The following is a 27,657-nucleotide window of genomic DNA, read 5'->3' as shown; positions in this document are numbered from 1 at the left end:
TGTTACTTCATCCCTATAAAATTGTACTTATTTCAATTTCAATTTATAGCACTTGTTTTACAGACTTTCTTTTTATACAATTGTGTCACTCCCTTTATTTAATTTCATCAAAAAATTTTCTCTCCATTCTTTTCATCTAGTCATTCCTTCCCTCCAATTGCATTTTATCTTCATTTTTAACTATAATTAGTACAACTAAAAGAAAATAAAATTTATTAGGAACAATACTACAACAAAATCACAATGTCGCAATGCGTTAACCATGAATCCATGATAGTGGCAAAGGAGGGCAACAGACAAGGGATGAAGCTGAATTTAGAGTTTCTATTAATTCTATTCAATTAATCTAATCTAATGCTATTAATTCCTATCAATGCTAATTACCAATTCGAAAATGACGAAATGTTGATAAATTACTCAATTTGTGGAGTATATTACTAGCAAAATATAATGAAGAAATAATCTACTAATGAAAAGAGCATCAATATCACACCATTAAAACTTATACAAACTGCAACAAACACCAAAATACATAACAAAACACAATACAGCAATCACCAACATTCTAGAAAAAGTAGTGATGAAATCTCTGAAAATACAAAGACATCCATTTAGCAAAACAAAAACAAACATTACACAAAACATTTCATCAAACAATTAATACGCACACTCAAAAATCAACAATAAACACAAAAATTACTCAGTAGAAGGAGCACTAGAATCAGCAGTCGAAGAAGAATCAGCTTCATCAGAGCCGGCAGATACGAAAGTCCAATCCGGAGGAAGGGGAGGAAGTGGAGGATACACAGTAGGACGACGTCGTATATCCCATGGCTGCGTCTTCTTCGGTCTTGACTTCATATGGTGAGCTGTTGCTTTCTTCTGTGGCCTTGATGAACATTCTATCACTACACCGCCGCTTGATGGTTGCAATTTCACCGATTTTCCACCACCTCCATTGATTCCGACTGGTGGAGCCAAAGCAATTCTCGTCCCAAATATGGCGGACACAGACATTCTCGATGCTTATCTTTTTTCCGCAGATTTTTGTGAGTTTTTTAGGAGCTGTTTCTTCTATCTATCCGATTCCTATTGTATCCTGTGTGATTCTCGTTATGGGAGAATTGCCTTATCCGGATCCTTTCTATATTGGAATGGGCCGAGTAGTTCGAGTTTGGCAAATTGTATATGTATGTAAATTGTATATGCGCAAGTTTTTTTTTTGAAATTGTAAAATGTTAAGTGAATTGGGCATGGTGAGCTATCAGACAGTTTCTTAGGAGATTAGCGGTTAAATAAATTAAACAAATAAGATGGAGAATTCTGATCCAATAGATTCTTTAGTGTTAGTATCATAACATATCCATTGTTCTCGGTGTTTATGGACCAGCCAACTTAACACCGACACATTGCTTTAGACTTGACATTATAGTGTGGTGGTCATAAGATGGTCATTAGATGATACAATTTCGAGGTATGTGCGGGAAACGATTCTATATGGTATTCATTGAGTGAGTCAAACACCGTTAGATCGAGGTATGATTACTGCCCTAGTTGAGCAATAGAGACCAGAGACGCATACATTTTATTTATCGATAGGTAAAACGACCATTACATTACATGATGTTGCTATACTTACGATGACTATCTCCTTTGGTATTGTGGTATAAGTAGACGGTTCATCTTTCGAGGTTATCAACCAGAGCGGTCACTCCTTCTGAACTACATTTCGTAGGCATGCCATTACATGTTATGATGAGAGTCCATTTTTTCAATATCATTAATATTTAATGCTAACCTAATTTATATTTAAAATTGCTTTTGTAGACGTAACAAATGATGCTCATTCGTAACTAACTCCACTCATAGCAACATATATGTCATGTACAGTCGAATGAAGTGCTCAAGATATGCGACAATTATATAGTGGGCCTTGGTTATAAGCATGTACTTCAACCATTACCATATGACAATGCTTTATTTTCCTCCACACAAGCAGATGCTCCGGGGACATTAATTGAGCACCAATCGCCATATACAATTACTCTATGCCCGACGGCTTTTGAACCCACTCAAGTCAAGTCTTCATATGTGTCCTTTGTTCAACCCTATAACTTTAGGCTTCATGAGCGGTTAGACAGTGACTATAATTTATTCAAGTATATATTTTATTGATGAGGGGGAAACACCAACTACTGATTCTTAGATTGTAATTTGTATAATTTGACTATGTATATGACTTTGTAGTTGATGGAAAATTGTACATATATATATATATATATAACATGATATATATTGTTTTATGTTGAGTGTTTGAATGAGAAATGTGATGACAATTAGTAGATAAATACACTTGATATACAGATATGAATATAATATTATAACTTGTATAATTTGACTATGTATTAAAGTGATGTAGTGAGACAATTACAACCAATTTTGGATCTTTTGGTAATTTGCATACGAACAAGCTACAACTACATTATTTTGCTTTAAAATGTAGTTTTACAAATAATATTTGCTAATGAAATACTCTCATTTAAATTTTTTTTAATAAAGGGCCTATTTCTAAACTAATTAAAAGACTAAACAGCGCCTCGATTGCATCGACTTTGAACAAGCTACTGGGTTGCTTAAGATTAGCTTCTGTTCGGCTCGCCTTTTTTGATTTGGGCTCTTCGTCTTGCCGTTTTCTCTCAAACTCATAGTAAGCATTTTCATTTTCTTTGATAATTTTTGTGGATTATGCCAACAATTACCTAATTATAACTTGATTATCTTATTATTTGATACTTAGAATCATACCGTTTTTGAATAGATCTTCATTGAGATCCCATTTCTTGCTTTTCAACTTAATTATTGAGTTGGGTTTATGGGTTATGCCAATAATTACCTAATTATAACTTCAAGAGATTTTGGTTTAATCATGGATGTTTTTTTGATTCCAATCAACTCATCATTTGCAGAATGGAGAAAAGCAATGCATGATGATATCAATCCTCTACAAAAAAAAAAAAAAGATTGTTATGAGTATTTCATGTGGCGTTTAAAGTTGATTCCTAATTAACATATATCAGAAATCATCGTGATGAGAGTCACGGGTTTGAATCTCAATTACACTTTAAATTCAAGTGGAATATTTCGCAAGAGGTAAGAGGAAAGTCTGTGTTGCATCAATAATTCTAGGCTTCTAGCTCAAAGGGTTCTCGTATGAGGAGGCGTGTTAAAGTATATAAAATATTTATGTGTCTCAACCATAAGTTTAAGTTTTTGGTTAAGTTAGATTCCTTAACAGGGATCAAATGCACTTTATCACCATGGAAAAGGTTGTTGGGTGTAGATGGGTCTTCGCAATCAATACAAAGCTCATGATACAATTGAAGATATAAAGCTCGATTATATCCACAAGAATATATTCAACATAATTTCGAGACTTACTCTCCTGTTACAAAAGTTGATTCGGTCAAGGTTTTATTCTCATTAACAGCTAATAAAAATTGATCATTATATCAATTTGATGTCAAAAATGGATTTCTTCATGGTGAACTGCAAGAGGAAGTTTATATGGGCGTTCCTCCAGGGTTTTGATCTCTCTACAAGAGAGGATGCAATCAAAGAAAGTTTTATATGGATTAGAACAATCACCAAGAGCATAGTTTGAAAACTTCATGTATGCTATGAAGAAATTTGGATACAAAAAAAAAAATATTTCAAGAATTTAAAATGAAAGATCCTACAAGATTAATATAATTTATAAAGATTGAAGGATTAAGATAAAAAAAATATATTCATTTTTCAAAAGAAATATATCCTTGGTTTCCTAGCAGAAACAAGAATGGTAGATTGCAAAATTGCAATACTCCAATAGTAGTAAATCATGGATTGCAAATAATCAATGGAGCAAAGCAAGTAGATTGTGAAGATATTAAATTATTCATCATCATCATTCCCAGTGTATCTCGTTTATAGAAAAACTATGGTCAAAATTTGGGAAGGGAAAAAAGACGGCAACTCATAAGCATAAATTGAGTGCAGTCAAAAAGTCTCTTGACTCTAAGAAAAAATTTTCAATGAGAGTGAAGTTTGCAACAACCTTGAAGCCTATAACTTACAACACACATTTACTCATAACAAAAATTAATAAAAAATAAAATACAAATTAAAAGGAGATAGTAAGCAAAAAAATGAGTAAAAGAGGAATATAAAAAGGCAAGAAACTATACCAAGGTATGATCAAAATATCTACATTGACTCCATACAAACAGAAAATGATGGAAGCGTTGTATATTTGGGCTCTTCGTTCGTCTTGCCGTTTTCTCTCAAACTCTCGGTAAGAATTTTCATTTTCTTGGATCATTTTTGTCTGATCTTATTATTTGATAGTTAGAATCATACCCTTTTTGAATTGATCTTCATTGAGATCCCATTCTATTCCTTTTCAACTTGATTATTGACTTGGGTTTATGGTTTTATGCCAACAATCACCTATTTATAACTTCAAGAGATTTTCGTTTAATCATGGATGTTTGTTGATTCCAATCAACTCAGTTGCAGAATTGAGAAAAGCAATGCATGATGAAATCAATCATCTAAAAAAAATACTCCCTCTTATTTATTTTACTTGTCCCACTTACTTTTTTACACTTGTCGAGGTAACATTTTGACTCTTAATACCTCTAATTATGCTTAATTAAAAGTTATAAAAAGCTGATATTAATAATCAATAAATTGAGATGGATAAAAGAAAACCTTACTTGACTATATTATACTCCCTCCTATTCATAGAGAATGGGACATTTGGGTTATGTACCAAAATCAAAAAAGGGGTGGACGACAACTTAAAAACAGGTGTAAAACTTTCTTCTTCAAGCTCACCGTGAAGAAACGCCGTTTTCACATCCAATTGATGCAACTTTAAATCCTCCATTGCCACCAAAGCAAGTAGTGCCCTTATAGGAGAGTGTTTCACTACCGGTGAAAATACCTCATGAAAATCGACACCTTCAATTTGAGAGTATCCTTTGCTACTACCCTTGCTTTGTAAATGGGAGGAACACCACTAGAAGAACCTTCCTTCCTCTTGAATATCCACTTGCACCCAACAATTTTCTTTTTCTTTGGTGCTTCAACGATATCCCAAGTTTTATTCTTTGCAAGAGATTCCATCTTCTTGCTTTATGGCTATCAACCATTAGCTTGAGTCATTTGAGGCCATAGCCTCCTTGTACGTACTGGGTCATTTAACCCTTCGACTTCACTAGCAATGTTGAGAGCATATGCAACATAATCACATTCTTCAATGTACCTCCTTGGAGCCACGATCTTCCTTCTTTGCCTAGTTGTGGACAAAGGAGGAGACCTTTGTTGAACATCATCATCCATTTTATCTTCATCAATAAAGGGAGGTTGAACCTCCACTTGTGCATCAATAGGATCATTTACAATATTATCAATGGGCTTTTCTACACTAGAGACTAACATGCTATTTTCATCAAATACAACTTCTCTAGAAGTAATTATGCTTTATGACTCATTACACCACACCCTATACCCCTTTACATCCACTTCATATCCCACAAAAATGCATTTTCTAGCCCTAGGTTCTAGCTTTCCATCATTTACATGAATATAAGCCGGACAACTAAAGACTCTAAGACTAGAATAATTTACCGGAGTGTTGTACCACACTTTTTGTGGTGATTTGAATTTCAAGGTGGTATGAGGTGAGCGGTTGATCAAATAACATGTGGTAGCCACCGCTTCGGTCCAAAATTGCTTCCCCAATTTGGCTTGGTTTAGCATAAATCGAGCGCTCTCCAACAATGTTTTATTCATCCTCTCCGCAACACCATTTTGTTGAGGACGCCTTACACAAGTTCTATGTCTCACAATACCTTCACTAGCACAATATTGAAGAAATTTATTGTCAATAAATTCAAGACCATTATCGGTTCTCAAGGTCTTAATGCTCCTACCGGTCTTTTTCTCTATCATTTTCTTCCATTCTAAGAAAAAATCAAAAACTTCATTCAACACCATACTTTTCTTGATAAATCATCACTGAAAGTCAACAAATAATTACAACCATTAAGGGATGGCTTTCTTGAAGGTTTCCACAAATCGAAACGAATATAGTCTAAAATTCCCTTATGGCGGGTTTGAAATTACCCCTCTTGTGTTTCCCATAATCACATTGTTCGCAAAACCCAAGGTTCCCGAACTTTTTACCATCAAATAAACCTTGTTTAGAAAGTTCAAACATACCTCTTTCTCCCATGTGACCAAGTCTCAAGTGCCAAAGCTTTGTTTCATGATCTGACATTATGTTTGTGGAAATATTTGCCGAGTCTAGGATAGTTGAACCTTCAAACCTTCAAGAGCATACAAATTCCCATTCAACTTTCCCTTCATCACCACAAGTGATCCTCTAGCAACTTTCATAACTCCACCTTCACAAGTGATTCTACACCCGATTTTATCAAGAGTACCCAAAGCTATGAGATACTTTTTCAAACCCGGAACATACCTTACATCGGTCAAGGTTCTCACCATCCCATCAAACATTTTCATTTTTACGCTCCAACACCAACCACCTTGCACGTTGTGTTGTTCCCTATGGTTACATTTTTCTCATCAACACTTTCAAAAGTTTGGAAGAAAGTTTTGTTGGGAGTCATGTGGAATCTGCACCCCGAGTCAAGAATCCATTCATCATTATCTTTGTACGCATGTGTGGCAACTAATACACCACCATCATCACTATCATTCACGTAACTAGCATCGGCATTATTAGTTGCGTCCCTAGCCCCATCATCATTTGCATTTTTCTTTTTTCATTTCCAACAATCCTTCTTGATGTGGCCTTTAAGCTTACAATAGTTGCAAGTCTTGTTTTTGTTAGGCCCCCGTGACTTCGACCTCCCTTTACCCTTGTTTCCACCTCCATTAGTGGAACCGTTCTCTTGCGACCTCCCTCTCACAAACAATCCATCACCCGAGTCACCTTGTGATTTTTGTGACAATTGTGTATCAATGAGATCCCTTTGTGTCAAGGCATTTTTCACATCATCACTACTTAAGTTTTCTCTACCATAGAGTAGAGTTTCTCTAAAATTCTTGTAAGATGGAGGGAAAGAACATAAGAGGTAAATAGCCAAGTCTTCATCATCAAGCTTGACTTCTATGTTTTGCAAATCCATAACAATGGAATAAAACTCATCTAAGTAAGTACCTTCCTCCAAGCGTAGATCGTAGAGTCTCTTTTTAAAAGTAGCCTATTGGTAACACTCTAGGCCATGTAGAGTGATTCAAATTTCTCTCATATCCCCTTGGTTGTAGTTTCTTTAACAACCTCTTTTAGCACTTCATTGGAAAGACATAATTGGATTGCCGATAGTGCCTTTGAATCAATCTCTTCTCATTTCGCCGTGGTCATTTCTTCCGGCATCTTGTCTACACTATCAACGGCCTTTTGCACACCATTTTGGATCAAAATGGCTCTCATTTTAACTTGTAATAAGTCAAAGTTCACACTTCTATCAAACTTCTCTATGTCAAGCTTCATTGTGGACATGTTTCACCAATAATAACTTCTCAATTATCGTAACAACAACTTGGCTCTGATACCAATTGAAATAATTTGCCAAGATCGATACGATGTTAAGAATTTTGATGAACGATCATAATTTCAATGAACTAACAAACGTTTGATAAAATAAAATTTGCAAAAATTGACACAATGATTTAAGGAGGTTCACCCAATGATGGCTACATCCTCCGTAGTGTATAGTTGCTTGTTTATATTATTTTAATGGAGTAAAACACTCTTATAAATGAAGTCTTACAATTGAGTAAGAGATAAAATAAAGGCTATGTGTTTGGTTTAGGGGTTGTGTTTGATGTGTTTGATATACCTTGGATGAATACAAGAGCTCTCTATTTATAGTACTAAGTACATTCAATGAGAATACAGCCTTAATTCTAAGTAATAACTACTTTGAAACAGCTCTAAGAAGTTAAAGGGACAAAAGACAACAGCTAATGAATCGTTAGAAGAATCGCTCGACCGGAACAGAGGCTCGCTCGGTCGAGCGGGCTACTAGATGTATTTTGTTTTTTCGCTCAATCCACCCAAGAGCTCACTCGGTCGAGCAAGCTGGTCGAGTGACCTTCAATATTCCTTTTTTGTCAGTTTCTGCTCGACTAACATAGCAAAGCATCATCAAGAAACCTTTTGCACTTCTTCATTAAACACCATCAACACCAATAACTCCTATGATTACTTCACCAAATAAATCACACTTAAACACTACAAACATTAAGTTATCAACTTAAACACCTATTAACACACTCATAGGATTCCATCCCAAGAGACACACATAAATGCACACATCAATTTGTGCACTCAAGTCACACCATTCATAACAATCTCCACCTTGACTTGAGTTCACCCAAGTCAAAGCATTCATCAATCCACTTCATCTTATAAGAATATAAACAAGCTTAAAATAACACACACCTCAAATGCCCCAAAGGGCATTACTTCAAGCAAGGAGCTAGACCAACCAAGTCAACACACAAATCAAACTTGGTTGTAGGCAATGGCTTTGTCATCATGCCGGCCGGGTTTAATTTAGTATCAATTTTCTTCAAAAGCACCCTTTTGTGCACAACTTTATCCCGAATGAAATTATACTTGATATCAATATGTTTGAACCTTCAATGAAATGTATTTTGATTTCTAGCCAAGTGAATTGCACTTTGACTATCAGAATGCACACTTACAGAAGACACCTCATTGCACATCTCACCAACAACACTTTTGAGCCACTTTGCTTCTTTGAATGACTCGGCAACGGCTATGTACTCCGCTTTAGTTGTTGAAAGAGCAACCACATTTTGTAACGATGATTGCCAACTTACCGTCGAACCACCCAATGTATACACGAATTCACTTGTGGACTTTCTATTATCAAGATCACCTCCATAGTCCGAGTCACAAAACCTGGTTAGCTCGCTTGAATCCTTCCCATACATGAGACGAACATTAGAAGTAAATTTCAAATACCTCAATAACCACTAAAGTGCCTCCCAATGTCCCTTCCCCGTATTAGACATATATCTACTTACCAAACTCACCGCATGAGCTATATTGGGTCTAGAACATACCATGGCATACATCACAATACCAACGGCACTAGTGTACGGGATTCTTACCATTTGATCTTCTTCCGCCTTTGTTGTGGGCACAACCTCTTGGACAATTTGAAATGAGAGCCAAGAGGAGTAGACACACCTTTAGCATCATCCATGGAGAACGTTGCACAACTTTCTCAATGTACTTCCTTTGGCTAAGGTATAAGACACCCTTAGCCCGGTCTCTCAAAATCTCCATTCCAAGAATCTTCTTGGCTTCACTAAGATCCTTCATATCAAATTCACTTGAAAGCAATACTTTCAAGTTCTCCACCTCAAACAAAGAACTACATGCTACTAGCGTATCATCAACATATAAGAGCAAATACAACAAAGAACCATTTTTAAGTTTCTTAAGATAAACACAACTATCATAAGAACTTCTAACAAAATTATGTGAAATCATGAAAGAATCAAACCTCTTGTACCATTGTCTTGGCGATTGGTTCAACCCAGTGATCTTTTCAATCTACACACATGACCTTTTTTACCGGCGACCTCAAAATCTTCCGGTTACCGGCGACCACATCCTATACCTCTTTACACTCACTTCATATTCCACAAAAATGCATTTTCTAGTCCTAGGCTCTAGCTTTCCATCATTTACCTTGAATATAAGCCGAAAAACCAAAGATTCTAAGACTAGAATAATTTACCAGAGTATTATACCACGCTTTTTATGATGATTTGAATTTCAAAACGGTGTGAGATGAGCAGTTAAAGGTTAGATTAAGCTTTCACAGATTCAACCATCAACAGTGCAAATCAGGGCGTCTTAGCTAATCGCGGCATTGACTCCGAACAAACAGAAAGTGATGAAAGCATTGGGGTGGTGGTTGATATTGCTAGGTTCTTTAAGATTAGCTTCTGTTTGGTTTGGCTTCTTTGATATTTGGGCTCTTCGTCTTGCCGTTTTCTCTCAAACTCACAGTAAGCATTTTGATTTTCTTGGGTCTTTTTTGTTTAATCTTATTATTTGATAGTTAGATCATACCCTTTTCGAATTGATCTGTATTGAGATCCCATTTTCTTCCTTTTCAACTTATTCATTGATTAGGGTTTATGGGAGAATGAATTAGGTGTCCTAAATTAATTAGAACACAAATTAATGCACCTAGGATCAATGATTAGATTTCCAATTGCTTTGAGGAAAAACAAGATTTGAAAACCTAGTTAAAGAAATGGACAATGTGCATGAATTAAGCATCAAATTACCAAACATATAATGAGTTTCACCCACTGTGGGCTATATCCTATCTAGCCTAGGTGCAGTCGTGCAGTTGACTCGGCTTTCCCTTCTATGCCCATACCCAAAGCTTTTCTCCACCTTCTCAAATGCCACTTCATTGCTTCCCAAACAATGCTACACTTATACCCATATGTCCATACTTCGGTCTAAGACTCAAGGCATATATTATAACAATCTCCACCTTGACTCGAGTCCCACAAGCTACAACCTATATCAACCATATGTCCATCCATACAATATCAAACAACAAAACATCTTCAAGAACCAGCATGATTTGTAACTAGCTTATACATTAACGTTGTGTAAATTGCATACACTATTCTTATTTGAGAAAATCCCATTCTTCTTCTATGCAAATCACATGCATCACCTCATAATATCCAAATCTCATGAACATTAATAAATGTGTAAATACCATACACAAACCTTTTGAGAAACTCAAGTTCCTCTTCTTTTATGCAAATGACATGCATCTCCTTAAAGAGTAACTCACATACTCCACCTTTCACCCAAACACACAAGTAACTCTCATACTAATGTCCAAACAAGTCCTCCAAGGACATCATCAATCACAAGGTGAAAGAACCCAACCAGGACAACACATAGCTTGAACTTGTTGATTAGCAAAGTCTTGATCATCATATGTATACTAAATTGTCTTCCTATATCGCTTACCTGATGATATGACCAATAATTTCCTATTCTTTATTCAACTACAACACAGATATAGTAAAGTAGTACTTGCATATGATGGTAGTATGCCTCATATATTTATGGGTTGTATCAATCGACGCATCAGGCTCTTTCAAGTTAGTGATCACCAAATCTACACTGGGTGTTTAGCTTTCGCTGTTTCCCAGTTCATAAGCAATGACGATGTTTCGAGAATAAGAAAAAAAAGGGGCTGATAGCATGAATATGAAAACAATCTGACATACTTCTTTTTGATAATGGTGACTCGAATCGAGTCTTTATCATGGGAAAGGTGAATCATGGATTCGCGGATTGTGAGCAATCGATGATATATTACTGTTTTGGAGACTAGGATAGTCACGGCTCACTACCTGGTGTACGACCCGCGAGTTTCTTGACAAAAGCTACTGTTTTGGGGAAACGGAATGTAGTGGCTCGCAAGTATGCTGCTGGAAGTTTCTGGTCTGGGAGTTCTGTCAAGTCGCGGCACGCGACTTTAGGGGCGGCTCGCGAGTTGAGCATTTATTTAAAGCTCATATTAAGTTTAAAGGGCCCTTATCCAACATGGCCCATATTTACTTAAGCTCGACCCTGCCCTTATCCGGCCTTAAACACCCCTAGGAAGAATGTAGAAACATCTCTTACTCTATAATTATTTTTCAGAGTATAATTCTAATCTAAATATCCCTTACACTTTTCCTTTGCAGTGACTGAAGTTCATGGGAGGACATTTGGAGTTTGGACTCTTCTGACTTGTACGCTTTGTTTCCTTTGTGCTTTCAATCTTGATAATAAGCCGCTCTACCTGGGAACGTTTCTGTCGTTCATCTACGCTCTTGGGCACTTTCTGACCGAATACCTGATTTATCACACTATGACGCTAGCAAATTTGTCAACTGTTGGCTTCTTTGCTGGTAAATTCAATTGTCTATTTTCCTTTTTTCGTATATCTGCATTCAATTTAACAGTATAATGTCCTGAACACCATCTTTTCCGTATTGTCGAAAATGAGAAAGTTCTCTTTTAGGCATCCTTGCATCCTAGTAACAATTAATAGCTCGAGTAAGAGACAATATGAGTCTGATTTTCTAGATTATTTTGTTCTCTGCTTTGACAAAAAATACTATAGATTTAGAGGCTCTACAATTTTTTTTGGCCCTTGTGTCATCCGTGTATTATTTGCAATCAAGGATCAAACAGAAACAGCCTGTTTCCTATTAAGAGTAAGGTTGCATATATCCACCGTCATACACTGCCTAGGTGGGAGTCCCTTTGTGGCTTTGGGGTAATCAAATGTTGTTGTCATTGAGTTGTGTTGTGGGGCTGGATGCACAGGTGCTGAGACTGTTGATTACTAGTGATTTTTCTGAGTCCAAGACTTAGTTCTTGCCAATAGCTTGTCAATTTAGAGACCTTTAGTTAAGCATGTGAGATGTGACTGATTCTTTGAGGAACGTGGAATTCTGTATTACTTCTAAGGGTACTGTCCTTTAGGAATCTCATAAATCAACTTAACTTTTTTTGAGCACTTTGTTAATTTCACTCAAATGCACACGGGTAATCTCTGAATTTGCCTCTTAACTTGACACGTACGAGAATTACAAGACAGTGTGATGGATTCTTTATTTGCTGTTAAAAACATTAATAGACAATTAAGAAAACATTGAATGAGTTTAAAATTTCTGTCTCACGCCTAAGATGAAGGTTAGCATATGGATTCCACTCATTAATGCACCTGGACAATTATTGCAAAGGCAAAGAGAAAAGATGTACTTTTCCTAAACCTATTTTACCCGGAGGAGGAAAGTGTAATGGAATGGATTTGAGGCCGTTACAAGGTTATGAGACTTTGTCCCATGTTGGTTGTTCGGGCTACTAGTAGGGTTCATAGAGTAAATGGACTCTGTCACCTACTAGATTAGTTTTTTTTTGGGTGAGTTATCTCGTTTGTTTTATAACAATGGTGTCACAGCCGACTCGGAGTGGTGGTCTGGGTTAAGCCAGCCGTGACCAACGAGGAAGTTGTAACTTATTGGGGTTCAAATGTATGGAATAAATTTAGGCCATTACAAGGTTATGAGATTTTGTTCCACATCGGTTATACGGGCAACTGATGTGGGGTTTATAGAGTAAATGCTCACTCACCTAATATGCTAGTCTTTTGGTTGAGTTCTTTCGTTTGTTCTATAACAGAAAGCTGTTTATGAGGATGGAATAGGGTACAATTTTCCCTCAAGCCATAATCAAAACTACAGAAAATTCTTTTGCAGAAATTAATTGAATGGCGTTGTAGCTTCATTTGATTTAATTATTAGTTGGCTATTTCACACGGAGGAGGAAAGCTGTTTATGAGGATGGAATAGGCTAAGATGTTTTAGATGTACGCAACCTTACCTTTGTGCGCATGATTGAGTCTTTAAATGTTAAACACCATAGGTAGCTTCACTTACATAATAACTACAATCTAATTTGTAGTTGGCTATTCGCAAAAAAAGAATCTGATTAATCTTGATTCTCTTTGATGGTGGCATAAAAAAGTGATGATTAGATATCTCATTTTCAGTGATTTTATCCTTTCTGCGGAAGAGTAATTTCTTAACTATTTATTTCGATGGAGTAAAGATTTATAGTCGTTTGGTTTCAGATAATAGTGGACTTACTATAGTATAATGACTCATTGAGCTTTATTACAGTTACGTCCATCGTATGGATGGCATTGCAGTGGAATGCTCACCAAAACTCATCCTTGAAGCAGATGTAATCTGGCTTGACATTCTCATTTTGTGGCTTGTTGTGTCACATCGCCTTGTGCGGTTTTTTCATGTTCGAATTGAATCGTCATCAAGAGTGACCGAACATTGTATGTAGATTTTGACATGTTACTTGAATGGTCTTAATTTCTTACTTTAATATTGAGATTTCAAGCCTTGTTCATTTTTTGAGTATTGAGAATTTGTAACACATTTTCTTTATAATTACTCCTACTAATACTTTAATCATGATCCTTGTAATAGGATCATTTTGTACCTTATTTTTATTATATGTATTCTTGTTTTGCTTCTGGTTGCATGTATTTATACTTCTACCGTTTCACATCAGTTGCTATATTTTTGTTTGAAACAAGATTAGTAGGTATAATAATTCCCATTATACCCTTTTGTTTAGAAAGTAAAAAATAGCGGATATGACATGCTATGTATTTTTTTTTGCCAAATAAGGAAACATGACAAGTAATATAAAACAAATGAAAATGAAAATGTATCAACTAATGTGAAACAGAAGAAGGATTAAATTTAATAGCTCATCTCATAGAAGTACATATTATGAGAATATTGACTTTTTATTTGAGATTGTGTTATTGAGAGACATTTTCTCAGAAGAATAAGTTATAAGCTTGTGTTACTTAAAGAGTTCATTGAGTATGAAATCCGTTTTGAAAGCATAAGATAAGGTAATAATCTTATTTTAGGGTACCATACAAGTAGCCCTATTTTTGTTTCTGATTAGTTCCATATAGTTTGCCTCAAACAAATATGAAGTAATCCGTCTCATACATGTAGCCCTCTTTTTCTTTTTAATCCCTTTTTTAAAATTTGTCTTATTTTTTTTTTTTATTATGATTTATATTTTTTAATTATGTTCACATAATTAATTTATCTTTCATTATAAATCTTCTATTTTTTTGTAAAATATATTTTTATTTTACCTTTTTTTAAATCATTTGTACTTTGAATTATTTTGATAAAATGAAATAATACTCCCTCCGTTCCTTATAAAAGTGCTCATTTGTCATTTTTGGTGTTTTATTTGTTGTTTCTATAAGGAATTTTTCTATTTATATCATAAATTTTGGACAAAAATAACCTTAGTCATTCTCATTTTAATATTTAAATAATACTTACGGACTTACGGTTTTACACATATCTTTCACTAACTTCATTTTAACATTTTTCTATTTTTTATCGTCCTCACATGTTTCCCACTAACTTTATAAATTTTTTATTAGTTTTGGTCTCCATATTTTTCCACTAACTTTCGTTTAATATTTTTATTGTTTATGATTCTTATTTTTCCTCTATTAAATTTATTATTTAATAAAATATATCTCTACTATTTAAAAAATTTAATTTTTCTTAATTCCATAAATATTTCTTATAAAAACTTTATTAAGAAACGGATGAAAAGTAGTATTGAAAAAATGAAGCAAGAAGTTTGACAAATAGTACGTCCAGAAAATGCAGCATTCATTGAAGACCATTTGGTAATCTTTTTCTCCCTTTCTAGAATCCCGGCACTCGTACACCACGTAGATCTCCAACCTCCATCATTTTTTCTCTCACATACTTTACTCTTACTTTCCCACTATTTCCAATTATCTCCTTTAAATTACTCCATATGTTGGGCGGTTTTAAATCCATTTAAAATTGTTGTCTTCTAGCTCTAGAAAAAAGGAGTTTTATAATATACTTGAAAATTTAAAATGAATAAGCAAAAAATTATAAAAAATTCAAATTATAGTAAAATTTTAACGGCCCGTTTGGTACATGGTATTAGAGGGCGGTAATGGTAATAAAATTAAGTAATGAAAATTTTGGTTGTTTGGATGCCTTCAATGGTAATGGATGGTAATAAAATAAGGTAATGAATTACCAAAATGGGCCATTTTCATTACCATCAAACAACATGGTATTAGGCGGTAATGGTAATGAAGTATTACTGTGGTAATAAAATAAGGTAATGTTGTTTTGAGCTGAAGAAAAAAAATAATGAAGAAAAAAAAGGTAATATATGTAATTATCCAAAAAAATATTATTATTAAAAAAAGAATTATAAGATAGAATAATTTAGACACAATAATGCTTTTAGATACAAATATACAATAATGAAACTAAGAGTCATTACCATTTTTTTTTACAAACAACCAAATGCAATCAATGGAATATTATCTTTCATTACCATTCTTTAGTCATGCACACCAAACAAAAGAATCTTCATTACCAATTCTCATATCCATTCCTTCATTACTATTGCCATTACAACATTTCATTCCCATTACTTCATTACCATCAACCAAACGGGCCGTAAAAGTACTTTCTAAGATAAGTAGTTTTTTCCCAAACATGAAGTTTAAAATGTTCACACTTAGTAACAGCGAATAAAGACAAAGAGTTTCAAAAAGACAAAAAGTCTATTCGCTGTTACTACAGCGAACAAAGCTAAAACCTGGTTAAACAGGATCAAAGCTATATTCTCTGTTAGTAATAGCGAACAAAGCTTTGATATTGTTTGACCAGGTCCACTTTGTTCACTTTTACTAACAGCGAACAGGTCCTTGACTTTTTTTTTACTTTTGTTAGTTGTTTTTGTTCAAAATAGTCGTTGTAGCTTTGAAATATAGCCGTTGAGTGAAGATCTATAAATACATCACCCTTGTTAATTCTATTTTATCCATCCTATTGCTTTTCAAGTTAAGTTGAGGTATGTTCTTGTAAATTATGTTTATTTTAATATGTTCATTTATAATATTTATATTAAGTTATTAATTAATTTCAAATTAATGTTTTTATTTAAATTTAGTTATACATGTCAAAGCATCATTCAATGGAAGAGTACTGTTATTGTGATCATGAAGTTGAATACGGTCACGATTGGAGCGATTTTGATCCTAGTCGTCAATATGTTGCCTGTCCACTATTCGAAGATGAAAGTTTGGAATGCACCTATACTTTAGGTGAGTTGATCCAAATGGCACCAAATGGCAAAAATGACAGAGAATGAGGAGCTTAGAACCGAGATACATAACTTGAGAAGGAAAGCAATTGATAAGGCGCGTAGGAATGAAGAAACCGAGAGGATATTGAAAAAGTTTAACAAGCGTTCTTAAGTTGTAATGATTATATTTCATGAATGAACGATGTATTTGTAATCATTTTTAATGAAAACTATGTTGAATTATCGGCATCGTCTATTTGCAATGAAGTCATCAACACAAGTCATAAAAAGTCCGAGCATAGATGATTATTCGCCAAAAGTCCGAGCATGGATGAAACTATGTACTAATGAGGCTTAACAACTTCTATTCATATTCAAAATATGATAAAAACGATAAACATATATACATACATTACAAATATGTACACATGTCAAAATATCGAAATCTTACAAATGTTTAATATACACAAATGTTCAATGTATTACAAAATATATACTAATACTAATCCTCATCCTCCTCCTGCTCCCTCTCCAACTGTGATGGCCTCTTACGCCTCTTACGATAGTAGGAGGCGTTCGTGTGTAACTCGGGAAGTGGAGGTGAGTGGTATTGCGATGGTCTAGCCTGCGAGGACCCCGAACCATGTTAGGGGTAAGACAAGTCCACCTCCTCCAAATGAACGTCCTGAGGAGGAGACGAGGCTAATTGGGTGTAACCTTAAAGATATCAATTTTCAAAATTGATACCTTTAAGGTCAAAATTGATAAATGCCCAGAAAATTAAAATGTTGTTACACGGGCTAATTGGGTCAGCCCAAATTGACGGTCTCATAATAAAACCGTCTCATCTAAGTTTTTGTGTATTAACAAACTCCTTTTATTTCATTATCTCAAAAAAAATCATTTTAAGACTGTGTAAAAAGTAACAACTTTAAAATTGTAAGTGTTTAAGATTATAATCGATCACTACAAGAAAATATATCTATATTGAATCAATCCAGTGAAACATAATTCGCCAGTTAGTTTGCCTTTTGGATTTGCAATTAACTCAAAATGGCTCAAAGTGGCCTAAAACCGTCCATAATTCGCTTTATTCGATTTACGATTCGCAAGGCGATTAGCAAGTCATGTGACATTAAATCAGTTTAATAAAAATAATCTCACTATAAATGCTTGTGATTTGATAATTTGTAATTTACTTAAACGAAAACTAAATATAAAATTCTTGGAAAATTCAAAAGTGGGTCCACTTCCTTCATTTCTTCTAGTTTTACCCACTTTAAAAGTCAGCTTCTTTGCATTCCTCATTTGTTCAACATCTCTGAAAAAATATTAACAATGGCGGCTGTTGATGTTGAAAAGGCAATGAAAATCGAGGAAGATTCCAGTGTTATGAAGAACAGGGGAAACACTAAGAAGAAGCAAAGAAAATCGTTGATTTTGCCTAGATTTGGATGCTTTAGATTGGATGATGAATCTCCAACCGTTGATAGGAAGTATGATGATGGAAGTATTGATATGGTGTCTGCTGGTGCACTGGAAGATCGTACAGATCCTACTCATTTGATCGTCATGGTTAACGGGATCATTGGAAGGTTGGTCTTAATTTAATTTAATTTAATTTAATGAAGTTTAATTTAATTTAATTTATTATAATTCATATTGTTAAATTTACCGCCGACATTTTAAAATTGAGATGCAAGTGCAACAATAATGTAGTGTGCTTTTCTTATCGTTATTATTTGTTAATGAAACAGGATTAGTAAAAGTTAATTGCACAACTAATTAGGATTACCTGAAAATAATCCCATTGCCTTTTTTTAATGGATTACATTTGATTAGCTTTATAATTTTATTAGAAATTAAGTTTAAATATTTATTTTGTTATTGCTTTGAGTCTGCACCAAATCATTCAATTTTGTGATATTTGTCCCAAATTTTATGGGACTGATGTGATGAGTATTATTTTTGCGTGTTGGGATGTTTATTTTTGACCTTCATTAGTTCAATTGTTTGGGAGGGAAAATGTTTCATCGGGTCAAAATATTACTACTATATTGTAGCAAATTGGTTAATTTTGAGATAATTGATTGGTTTGTTGGAGAATGACCAAAAAAATTGAATTGGGTGGATAATATTTCCTCATATTCTCCACGAGTGTTCTATTTACTTTTTGAGCACTGTTCATCACTTACTTTTAATTTGTATTTTATTATTAATTTATAAGTTAAAATATAGTCAAGTGGGATCTTATTTGATTCCTTTTAATGTAAGGATTATTAATATTAAATTTCTATAATTTTTAATTATGAACAATTAAAGATATTAAATATTGAATAATAAATTGAATAAAGTACATAAAGTAAATGAGATACTTGTGGTACCACAATAGGAACGAGTACAATCTATCAAAAGAGGAAAAAACATGTACAAGAATTGAAAAGCAGTGGAGACTACGTTGGAAAAATAAGTTTAATTCTATTACTAATTAATTTTATCCAAGTTCAATAACAAAATCATCAAACTACTTCCAAATATGAAAAATCTAGCATGTTGATTGGAACAAAAATTTTAGAATTAATAATGTGACATGGAATGTACCTTTTTGAAATAATTATGGATAATGTGGAATTTTAGTCAATGAGATTTTTAAGGTAACTTGGCTAATTGATCGTACACTTACTATTATTAGAAGGTGGTATCTTGTAACACCTAGATTTTCTCCCGTCCTTTACAGTTTTAATTTCGTTAAGGGGTCGGACGAAACCAAAAATCGTGAAGGAAGGGAGGAAATTCGGGTGTTAGACATCTAGTTTTAGGACAATTTATTTTTTCGACACAAATTTTAGAACTAGGTCAAACTTTCTATTGTATGATCCTTGCCATTATTTTAGTACTTTTCTAAATATAGGAGGTTATTGATTAAGAGTACCAAGACATATTTTCTGAGTGGCAATGCAACATTGCAACAAAAATTTCATGCCAATGTCCATCCTTATGCAACTCTTTCTTTAGTAACTTAGTATACATTCTCGTTTATTGCCATTATAGAAGTGTTGTCGGATAGTTTTAGACGAACCCATATGTTGCATTAAGGCTTCAGTATTATTGTAATTTGTTGTATTCGTTCTTATAGGAATATTACGGAAATATAACGCCCTAAAAGGTGTGAATTTCGTCATGTGACTAACCTTGATACGTTGTAAGTTGTAACATATCAAGGTTAGTCACACGATGACATTCAAGGTAATGCCTCTAAGAATGCATTTATTTCCATAATTTTCCTTCAAGAATGAAAAAACAATAATACCGAAGCCTTTAACATTCTATAAACTTAACAACCACACATGTTAACGTTTACATGAATATGTTTCATTACATAAGTTGAATGCTGTTAGGTGAAAGCATTAACTTATTGTACATCTGCCCCTACATGAACTCCTATATACAACCTCCATTTATTATGGCCAATCAATCATGCCATAGTTTTTATGTAGTTTTCCTTTTGATCTCGATTTAATTTCTCTTATAAAATGTATGCAGTGCACAGGATTGGAGATATGCTGCCAAGCATTTTCTCAAGGCATATCCCCAAGAAGTTGTAGTTCACTGTAAGCTTTCAATACTGAGCTTCTCTTTACATTGATCAATACTCTATTTGTCTCACATTCAATACTCTATTTGTCTCACATTTATCATGTATTGATAATAGTTGTAGTCTCGTTTTCGTTTCTTTCTTGCAATGTACAGGCAGTGAAAGGAATACTTCAACCTTGACATTCGATGGAATCGATATCATGGGAGAGCGGCTTGCAGATGAGGTTAGTGATGCTTGTTGTACAACTCAAACATTTTCAATAGCAAAGCCTTTTATTGGTTACATTTTGACTTTTGATAGCAAACATTATTTGCAAATTTATCATAAATAAGAAGTGTACATGATTGAATGAGTTATTTCACTATAATCTATTATAATCGATTAATCAGGTACTAAAGGAGTATAGAATCTGTAAGAGTATATAACAGATCCTAGGGCCTCAATCATTTGCTTAAGTTTTGGGTTGAGTTGGTTCCTTGACATGGTATCAGAAGCCAACGTAACAAGAGGTCAGCATCCACACTTCTAGCCCAATGGGCTCTTGTGTCAGGGGGTGTATTTTAGTATATAACATATCATGGGGTCTCAACATCAGCTTAACTTTTAAGCTTTTGATTGAGTTGGTTCCTTGATAGAATTTTTATCCCTTGCAAGAACGAACAACAAGTAATCAATCTATTTGGACGGACTCGTATTTCATACTGATACAAGACTTCTAATACATCTAACCACAGGTGATATCAGTCATCCAGCGTTACCCAAATCTGTGCAAGATTTCATTCATAGGCCATTCTTTAGGCGGTTTGATCGCAAGATATGCAATCGCCCTACTCTATGGAGGAAATTATTTGAATCGAATATCCAAACTAGATGGAGAAATCGGAAGCAACGGAAGTACAAAAGTATCACCGGAAGAAAATTTTATCAGTAAGATTGCTGGTCTGCAGCCGGTGAACTTTATAACAGTTGCAACTCCACATCTTGGTTCTAGGGGGCACAATCAGGTAATCACACTGCAGTTTTCTTTCTTAATGACACAATTTTCTGCACTCGGGTCATGGTCTAGACAAGCCCGAGTCTTGATTCTAGGCCATTCTTTTGTTACTATTAATCCGGGGAGAATCTAGACTATTAGTATACAGTAGATCGAACACTAATCTCGACATTTGTATTGAACCAACTTGTTGGTCATTTTTCTGCACTCGAGTCATGGTCTAGACAGGCCCGAGTCTTGAACCTCCCCAATGGATGGTTCATATAGCTCACATGATTTCGCCTTACTTTCAGGTTCCAATGTTTTGTGGGTTCCACACACTAGAATTGGTAGCGCGACAATTATCATGGTTTCTTGGAAGAACGGGAAGGCATCTGTTTTTGACTGATGAAGATAAAGGAAAACCCCCTCTTCTTCTTAGGATGGTGACAGATTGTGAAGGTCTTCCATTTTTGTAAGGCTTCTATTTCTGCCGATCCTTCGGTTCTTTAAGAATGCAGTGTATAAATCTGCCATTTCTGGCTTTGATTGTTTTTATTGATCAAAGATGTTAATGTTCTTTCAGGTCTGCGTTACAATCCTTCAATCGTTGTGTCGCCTATGCAAATGTGCGCTTTGATCGTATCCTTATTTCCATCCGTTCTTTTTCTGTTTATAATGTTACTGATTATAGGGCAAACGTAAACCTAAGTACTAGGATACTAGTATATAGTTAGCCGAACACCCATCTTCATATGTAGTTTTACGTGTGTGCTGAATCAACTAAACTGCTATCATGAAATGTCATATGTTAACACTAGACAAATGATTTAATCCTTTTGAAGTCCTTAACGGTGTTTAAAGAGCTCGTAGGATGGTCGACATCTTCACTCCGACTTGAAAATGAACTTCCAAAGGTGATAATTTTACAGCATAATTTTTTTCAATCGAAAAATGTATCATAATCTATTGCTAATGTTACGAACAAGTTGTTATGTTTGCAGAGACGAAATTTTCTTAAAAATGACAAATATCGACATATAGTAAACGAGGAGATGGGAGTGGTCTCGGGTCCTGAACGAGCTTTGACTTTGGAGTATGGATGGAAAAACATGAGAACTCGAGGTTCGTTGTTAATCTTGCAACTACTCGTATATTGGAATTCGAAGTACTTACTTTGTCTCAATGAGTTTGCTACATTTTAAAATTTGTGTAACAGAATTGATGAACGAAATGATAAAAGGGCTTACAAGAGTTAGATGGGAAAGAGTTGATGTTAAATTTGGTGGTGGTAGATATAGATTGCTTGCTCATAATTCAATTCAGGTAAGTTTCACTTATGTTGTATATAGTTCTTCAAATTTGTACTATTTTCATCTATTTGAGTTTGCACCATATGACTCATGAAATCGTCAAATATTTAAAGCATATGGTAAAATTTCAAAGGAGCACAGAAAATAATTAATATGCAAGATTAATTGTTAATTATGTTACTATTGATTGTTTCTCATATTATAATTTTTATATTGCCAGGTGCAAACTTACTGTGTACATTCAGCAGGAGCTGATGTTATACAACACTTGATTGACAATTTTGTCTTGTAAAACTTTGTATAGTAGGGTAGCTAAACAAATAATTAGAGGAAAAAAAAAAGTGAAAAATGAAAATTGTACATATTTAATAGATGAGATTTTCAAATTTTGACATGTAAAATTTTGTTTACTATTGCTAATTATGGGTGTCATTGTTGTAGTACTGTAATTGAATTATATTAATACAATTTAGTGCATATAGCATCCCGCAGAGCCAGGGTTCCGAGAAAGGTTTCACGATAACTGTGTAATGAAATGGAGATTTACATGTATACTAATTCTACTTAATTTTTAATTTATGTGTTATATGCTACGCAATTTAATATTCACATGTATTTAATCAAATAATTTGGATTATGAATGAGATTGGTATGGATACACTTTTCAAACTTTAATTCTGCTTTATCAACCGACCGCGACCTGACCAACTGGCTCCCATTTTATAAAAGTCGGTCAATTTTTATTTTATCTTTTTTTTTTTAATTTTAACCTACTAGTATTATAGCATTTTTTTACTATAATTTGGGAGTTGAAAAATGCTATTAACACATTATAATAAGAATAAAATAATAACAAATTTATCAACTCAAAAAAAATAGGAGTAATAATAACAAATTTATATAAACTTATAAGTTTGGTTATAGGTTTTGTAGTGGAATTGGTGGTAAAAATAAAAGTATGAAGTTTAAAAAAAAAGAATGAAAACTAGGAATCACGGAGAAAGCGTGGAGAAGTGACAAGAATTAATGGTGTCATGTCAATGCAAAAGAAAAGAGATAAAATAAAAATAAAAATAAAATAAAAAAAAAAAGGAGAATCTAAGTTGGCAGTACTCAGTTGTCTGAAAGCACTTTAAGTGTAGGATCAATCAGATGCTAAAAGATCATACTCCTTTAATTTGTGTGGATAGTCCATTAATTAGGAAATTTATGGGTAAATTGATATTGCATCAATAAGATTAAAAAAAATTAAAGGTAAAAGTATAATTTCAGCATCCCACGTAAGGTAGGGTTTGGGTGGTTTTTTTTTTTCGTCTAAGAAGCAAACAAACTACATTCGGTACACTCAAAGAGCGAGTAAAGAGGGATGCGTACACTCAAGAAGATTAAAAATCAAAAAAATTTAAAAAGATGTGGATATTAATATTAATTATTGATTAAAGCGGAAAAATATTTCGGGGATGTTTGACAATTGGCTGTTGGTTGTTGGGCCTTTTAATTGCCTTATTTGACCAGCTGAAAATATTAGCTGTTTTTGTTGACTTTTAAGTTAGCTGAAAAAGCTAGCTTTTTGTGGAGATGTTTGGAAATTTGAATATTAGTTGTTTATTAGAGAAAAAGTAGGCTAGCAAGCCAATAGCCAACAAAAAAACTAGCTAGAGTAGCTTTTTTATTTTGGCTTAAAGTCAATTTTTCGGCTGCTTTAAAAGCCATTTACCAAACACTTTATCTGGCTATTTGACCAACCAACAAGCCAAAAGCTAAATATCAAACCTAAAAACCAAACACCTTGTTCAACTAAAAAAAAAAGTGGAAAAATATTGCCGCTAAGCCTTTTTAATCTAATACTTTGAAGTTCTAGTAATCTAGTACTTTGTTTGTTTGTTATATTTGTTTTATGTAATTTAATGTGTTCTTTCAATTATTTATATATTGAAATATGTATTTTTATTTATTTAAAAAAAAACTATACACTTCTAAAATTATAAAAATTTAGTTTTATAAAATTATGCAATTAGACGATTCAAATAAGATTTCACCTAACTATATTTTTTCTTACACATCAGCCGCTATATATATAAAATAAGTTTGAATTTTAAATAGTGCTAATAACTCTAATGTAACAAGTATTTCGGAACGGATGAATTACTAGATTAAAATTAGAAAATCTAGGGACAAATTTGGAAGGAGAAAAGTAGTATTTCTAGCTTGTAGCACTCTTAAGTAGACTTGTTAAATTTGATCATTCCCAAAATTGACCTAAAATCTAATTGGATATTAGTGGGTCGTAATTCAAAAATTTGACCCATAATCTAATCAGAAAAATTGGGTTAACTCCGATCAATATTCGTATCTGACCGTTTTGACCCATTTTCGATTTCAAGTCATCATTTTTAATTACTCGTCATCTTTTTCAGTTTGATGGCAATATTTTTAGTCGAATCCGCTATACATTAAGTCATTTTAAAATTGAGTCAATAATTTTTTAGCCTTAAAACAGGTGTATTAATCTGTTTATAAGAAAACTTTTCTTTAAAATTAAAAAATTATTACATACATTTGTTGAAAAATATTATGATAAAACATATTTTTTTAAAAGTTTTTAACCTGTTAGATAAATCTAAATTCAATCCAAACCCGTCAACACCGACTCAAAAATGACCAACAAAAATAAAATGATCGATAATAAATCCAATTAAAAGTAACTCGATGTGTAATACCTCTCGATCAACCGTTTTGACAGATCTACTCTTAAAATACTCAATGAAGGATAAAAGTGGCTAGCGTAAATAGTGTGCTAAAATATCACAATCCACTTTCTTACTAACGACGAGAAGAAATAGTACAATCTCAGAATCCATTACTCTTACTCCTATTGGCTAGTGGGCTAGTGGCTATTACTACCATGGAAATTGGAATGCCATGAATTTAACAAAGCTACCGTGTTCATTTGGATAATCTATCCCTATCTCTCTTTCAATCTCCATTTCAATCTTCGCTTTCTAACTAATTTCACAGGGCTGCTGTTTTACTGTTTTAGTATTCTATATTTAAATATTCATCTGTTTTTTTAATTTGTTATTAGAGTATATAACATATTTTGGAGTCTCAACTATTATTTTTAAGTTTTTAGTTGAATTGGTTACTTAATATGGTATCAAAGCCAACGTGGCAAGAGGTCATGAGTTCAAATTTCAACCACCCTAAATTTAAGTGGTATTTTGCACTAGGTATGAGGAGAATAGAGTATATAATATATCATGGGACTTTCACCATCAGTTTCAGCTTTAGGTTGAGTTGGTTCCTTAACGGTTAATTTTTGTAAAAATGATAGCAGTGACAAAACATTTGAATTAAGTCAAGACTAGTAGCAGTTACACGAATTAAGAATGGACGGTTGTTTTGTTTAGTTTCCTAAACCCTAATCAAACTTTGTAATGGATTCTAATGAGAGGTATTAATGTTTTCCTAAATGCTAATTAATCATTATAATGGATTATGTGGAGAGGTATTAATCTACAGAGCCACAAAATGAGAGTTTTGGCGAGCAGGACGAAACTTCATGCCCTCATCTGTCATCTTTATTTTTAATCTTCCTACATAGTGAATTTGTTTTTATCTGATGGACGTAATTATCATATTGATTGAATTAGTAAATTTTATTTGTGTTTGTTTTTTATTTGATTTTTTGTTCATTACTAATAGTTGTTTTTGGATAAACGCTTTCTCTCTTTGCATAATTTTCCTTTTGTCCTCTTGAAAATGTCACAATTTTTTTATTTTTTTTTTCCACAATTCATTTTATAAATTTACTATTATTACTATTTTCTAAATTCTTATTCTTATATTGATTCTTAGAGAATAGAGGGTGTAAATTTAATTATTGTTTGTTGTGACAAATGACTTATGTCATGAAAGTAAAGGTGCTCATTTGGATCTTCAGATTAATTTCAAATTAAGTATTATGTATCGGTTTAAATTCTGATCTTATGTCCATGTTGAATTTCACGTATAAATAAATATATTTTTAAAGTTAGATGAAATTAAATTCAATGGGATAAACTAAATGTACTAGCAAAAGAAGAGAATGAAGAAATGAAAAGACAGCAATGGTCAGGCACTCTGGCATCACAATCTACTCTGTCCTAGGAGAGCATTTTTAATGGAGAGTTTTTTTTCACTACCATTTGATATTTTTTTTTTCCTCTCTTAACAATGAATAAAGCAAGTTCATTTGATGATATATTCACAAAAATAATGTTCACAACCTTCTTTTAATGAACAAAGGAGTAGTCAATAGTATTCATGAAAGTGCCCCATGACATTAAATGATTTGGCCAACAAAATAGTCAAAATAACCTTTTTTTACTGATAAATTACAATTTCAATATCCTAAATTATTTTTTGTTAAGAAAATATAAAAATTATATCAAAACATAGGAAATTTTATTCTCTATTTTTAGAGATCCATTTAACTATATTTTACAACAAAAAAAATCATAATTTTTTGATATTTTTTTACACCACTTGCAAAAAATTGGGTAAAGAAAATGATAAGATTTTCTTTCTTTGTTTCTTATTAAGAAAAATTTATAAACCTGTTTGTTTGAATGATGTGGAGACGTGGAGTAAAGAGAAATGAAAAAAGATGAGATTGATATTATTTTTAAGGTTTATTGATAAGAATGTTCTGAAAGACCCATCCTTCATACAAATGCCTTCCATGTTGTGTGGCAGGAGTCAGGACTTGGGCCTAAGTACGAGGAGTTCTAGGTAAATAATAATGATTTGTGAAGTTAAGAAATCATTCTTATGTGGTAGAATTTGATTGGATAGAAAGTTTGTGATTTCAATTTTCCTTTTTTTTGCTTTGTTTATTTTAATATTATTTTTTGTCTTTTTGTAGTGATTTACAAATCACAAT

At 33.3% G+C, this 27,657-nt stretch overlaps 3 protein-coding genes across 3 annotated transcripts; 2 read left to right on the top strand and 1 right to left on the bottom strand.

Annotated features, from left to right (window-relative positions):
• Nucleotides 1-464: 464 nt before the first annotated feature.
• LOC130810516 (50S ribosomal protein 6, chloroplastic) lies at nucleotides 465-1,174 on the bottom strand. The gene has a single exon (XM_057676614.1). It carries the CDS (start codon nucleotides 1,015-1,017, stop codon nucleotides 697-699), a length of 321 nt encoding a protein of 106 aa, XP_057532597.1. The 5' UTR covers nucleotides 1,018-1,174; the 3' UTR covers nucleotides 465-696.
• An 8,360-nt stretch (nucleotides 1,175-9,534) lies between these two features.
• Nucleotides 9,535-14,163, top strand: LOC130811104 (ergosterol biosynthetic protein 28). The gene is made up of 3 exons (XM_057677279.1): nucleotides 9,535-10,125; nucleotides 11,845-12,051; nucleotides 13,831-14,163. The coding sequence occupies exons 1-3, from the start codon at nucleotides 10,011-10,013 to the stop codon at nucleotides 13,896-13,898; spliced, it is 390 nt and encodes a 129-aa protein (XP_057533262.1). The 5' UTR covers nucleotides 9,535-10,010; the 3' UTR covers nucleotides 13,899-14,163.
• Nucleotides 14,164-18,065: 3,902 nt separating this feature from the next.
• On the top strand, nucleotides 18,066-23,441 carry LOC130811154 (putative lipase ROG1). The gene is made up of 10 exons (XM_057677336.1): nucleotides 18,066-18,444; nucleotides 20,393-20,460; nucleotides 20,600-20,670; nucleotides 21,182-21,451; nucleotides 21,735-21,895; nucleotides 22,007-22,062; nucleotides 22,285-22,337; nucleotides 22,425-22,545; nucleotides 22,640-22,746; nucleotides 22,954-23,441. The coding sequence occupies exons 1-10, from the start codon at nucleotides 18,188-18,190 to the stop codon at nucleotides 23,023-23,025; spliced, it is 1,236 nt and encodes a 411-aa protein (XP_057533319.1). The 5' UTR covers nucleotides 18,066-18,187; the 3' UTR covers nucleotides 23,026-23,441.
• The last annotated feature ends 4,216 nt before the right edge of the window (nucleotides 23,442-27,657 follow it).

The sequence above is a fragment of the Amaranthus tricolor genome, chromosome 4 (genome assembly GCF_026212465.1).
Source record: "Amaranthus tricolor cultivar Red isolate AtriRed21 chromosome 4, ASM2621246v1, whole genome shotgun sequence".
In the NCBI taxonomy this organism is placed as follows: domain Eukaryota; kingdom Viridiplantae; phylum Streptophyta; class Magnoliopsida; order Caryophyllales; family Amaranthaceae; genus Amaranthus; species Amaranthus tricolor.
This window is presented reverse-complemented; position numbering and strand designations above follow the sequence as displayed.

Bases quoted from the DNA above. Each gene is read 5' to 3' on its own strand.
- LOC130810516 (XM_057676614.1), bottom strand. From the start codon at position 1,017: ATGTCTGTGTCCGCCATATTTGGGACGAGAATTGCTTTGGCTCCACCA.
- LOC130811104 (XM_057677279.1), top strand. From the start codon at position 10,011: ATGAAAGCATTGGGGTGGTGGTTGATATTGCTAGGTTCTTTAAGATTA. The intron at 10,126-11,844 runs GTAAGCATTTTG...TTTCCTTTGCAG, and splicing joins CGTTTTCTCTCAAACTCACA to TGACTGAAGTTCATGGGAGG. The intron at 12,052-13,830 runs GTAAATTCAATT...GCTTTATTACAG, and splicing joins AACTGTTGGCTTCTTTGCTG to TTACGTCCATCGTATGGATG.
- LOC130811154 (XM_057677336.1), top strand. From the start codon at position 18,188: ATGGCGGCTGTTGATGTTGAAAAGGCAATGAAAATCGAGGAAGATTCC. The intron at 20,461-20,599 runs GTAAGCTTTCAA...TGCAATGTACAG, and splicing joins CCAAGAAGTTGTAGTTCACT to GCAGTGAAAGGAATACTTCA. The intron at 21,452-21,734 runs GTAATCACACTG...CCTTACTTTCAG, and splicing joins GTTCTAGGGGGCACAATCAG to GTTCCAATGTTTTGTGGGTT.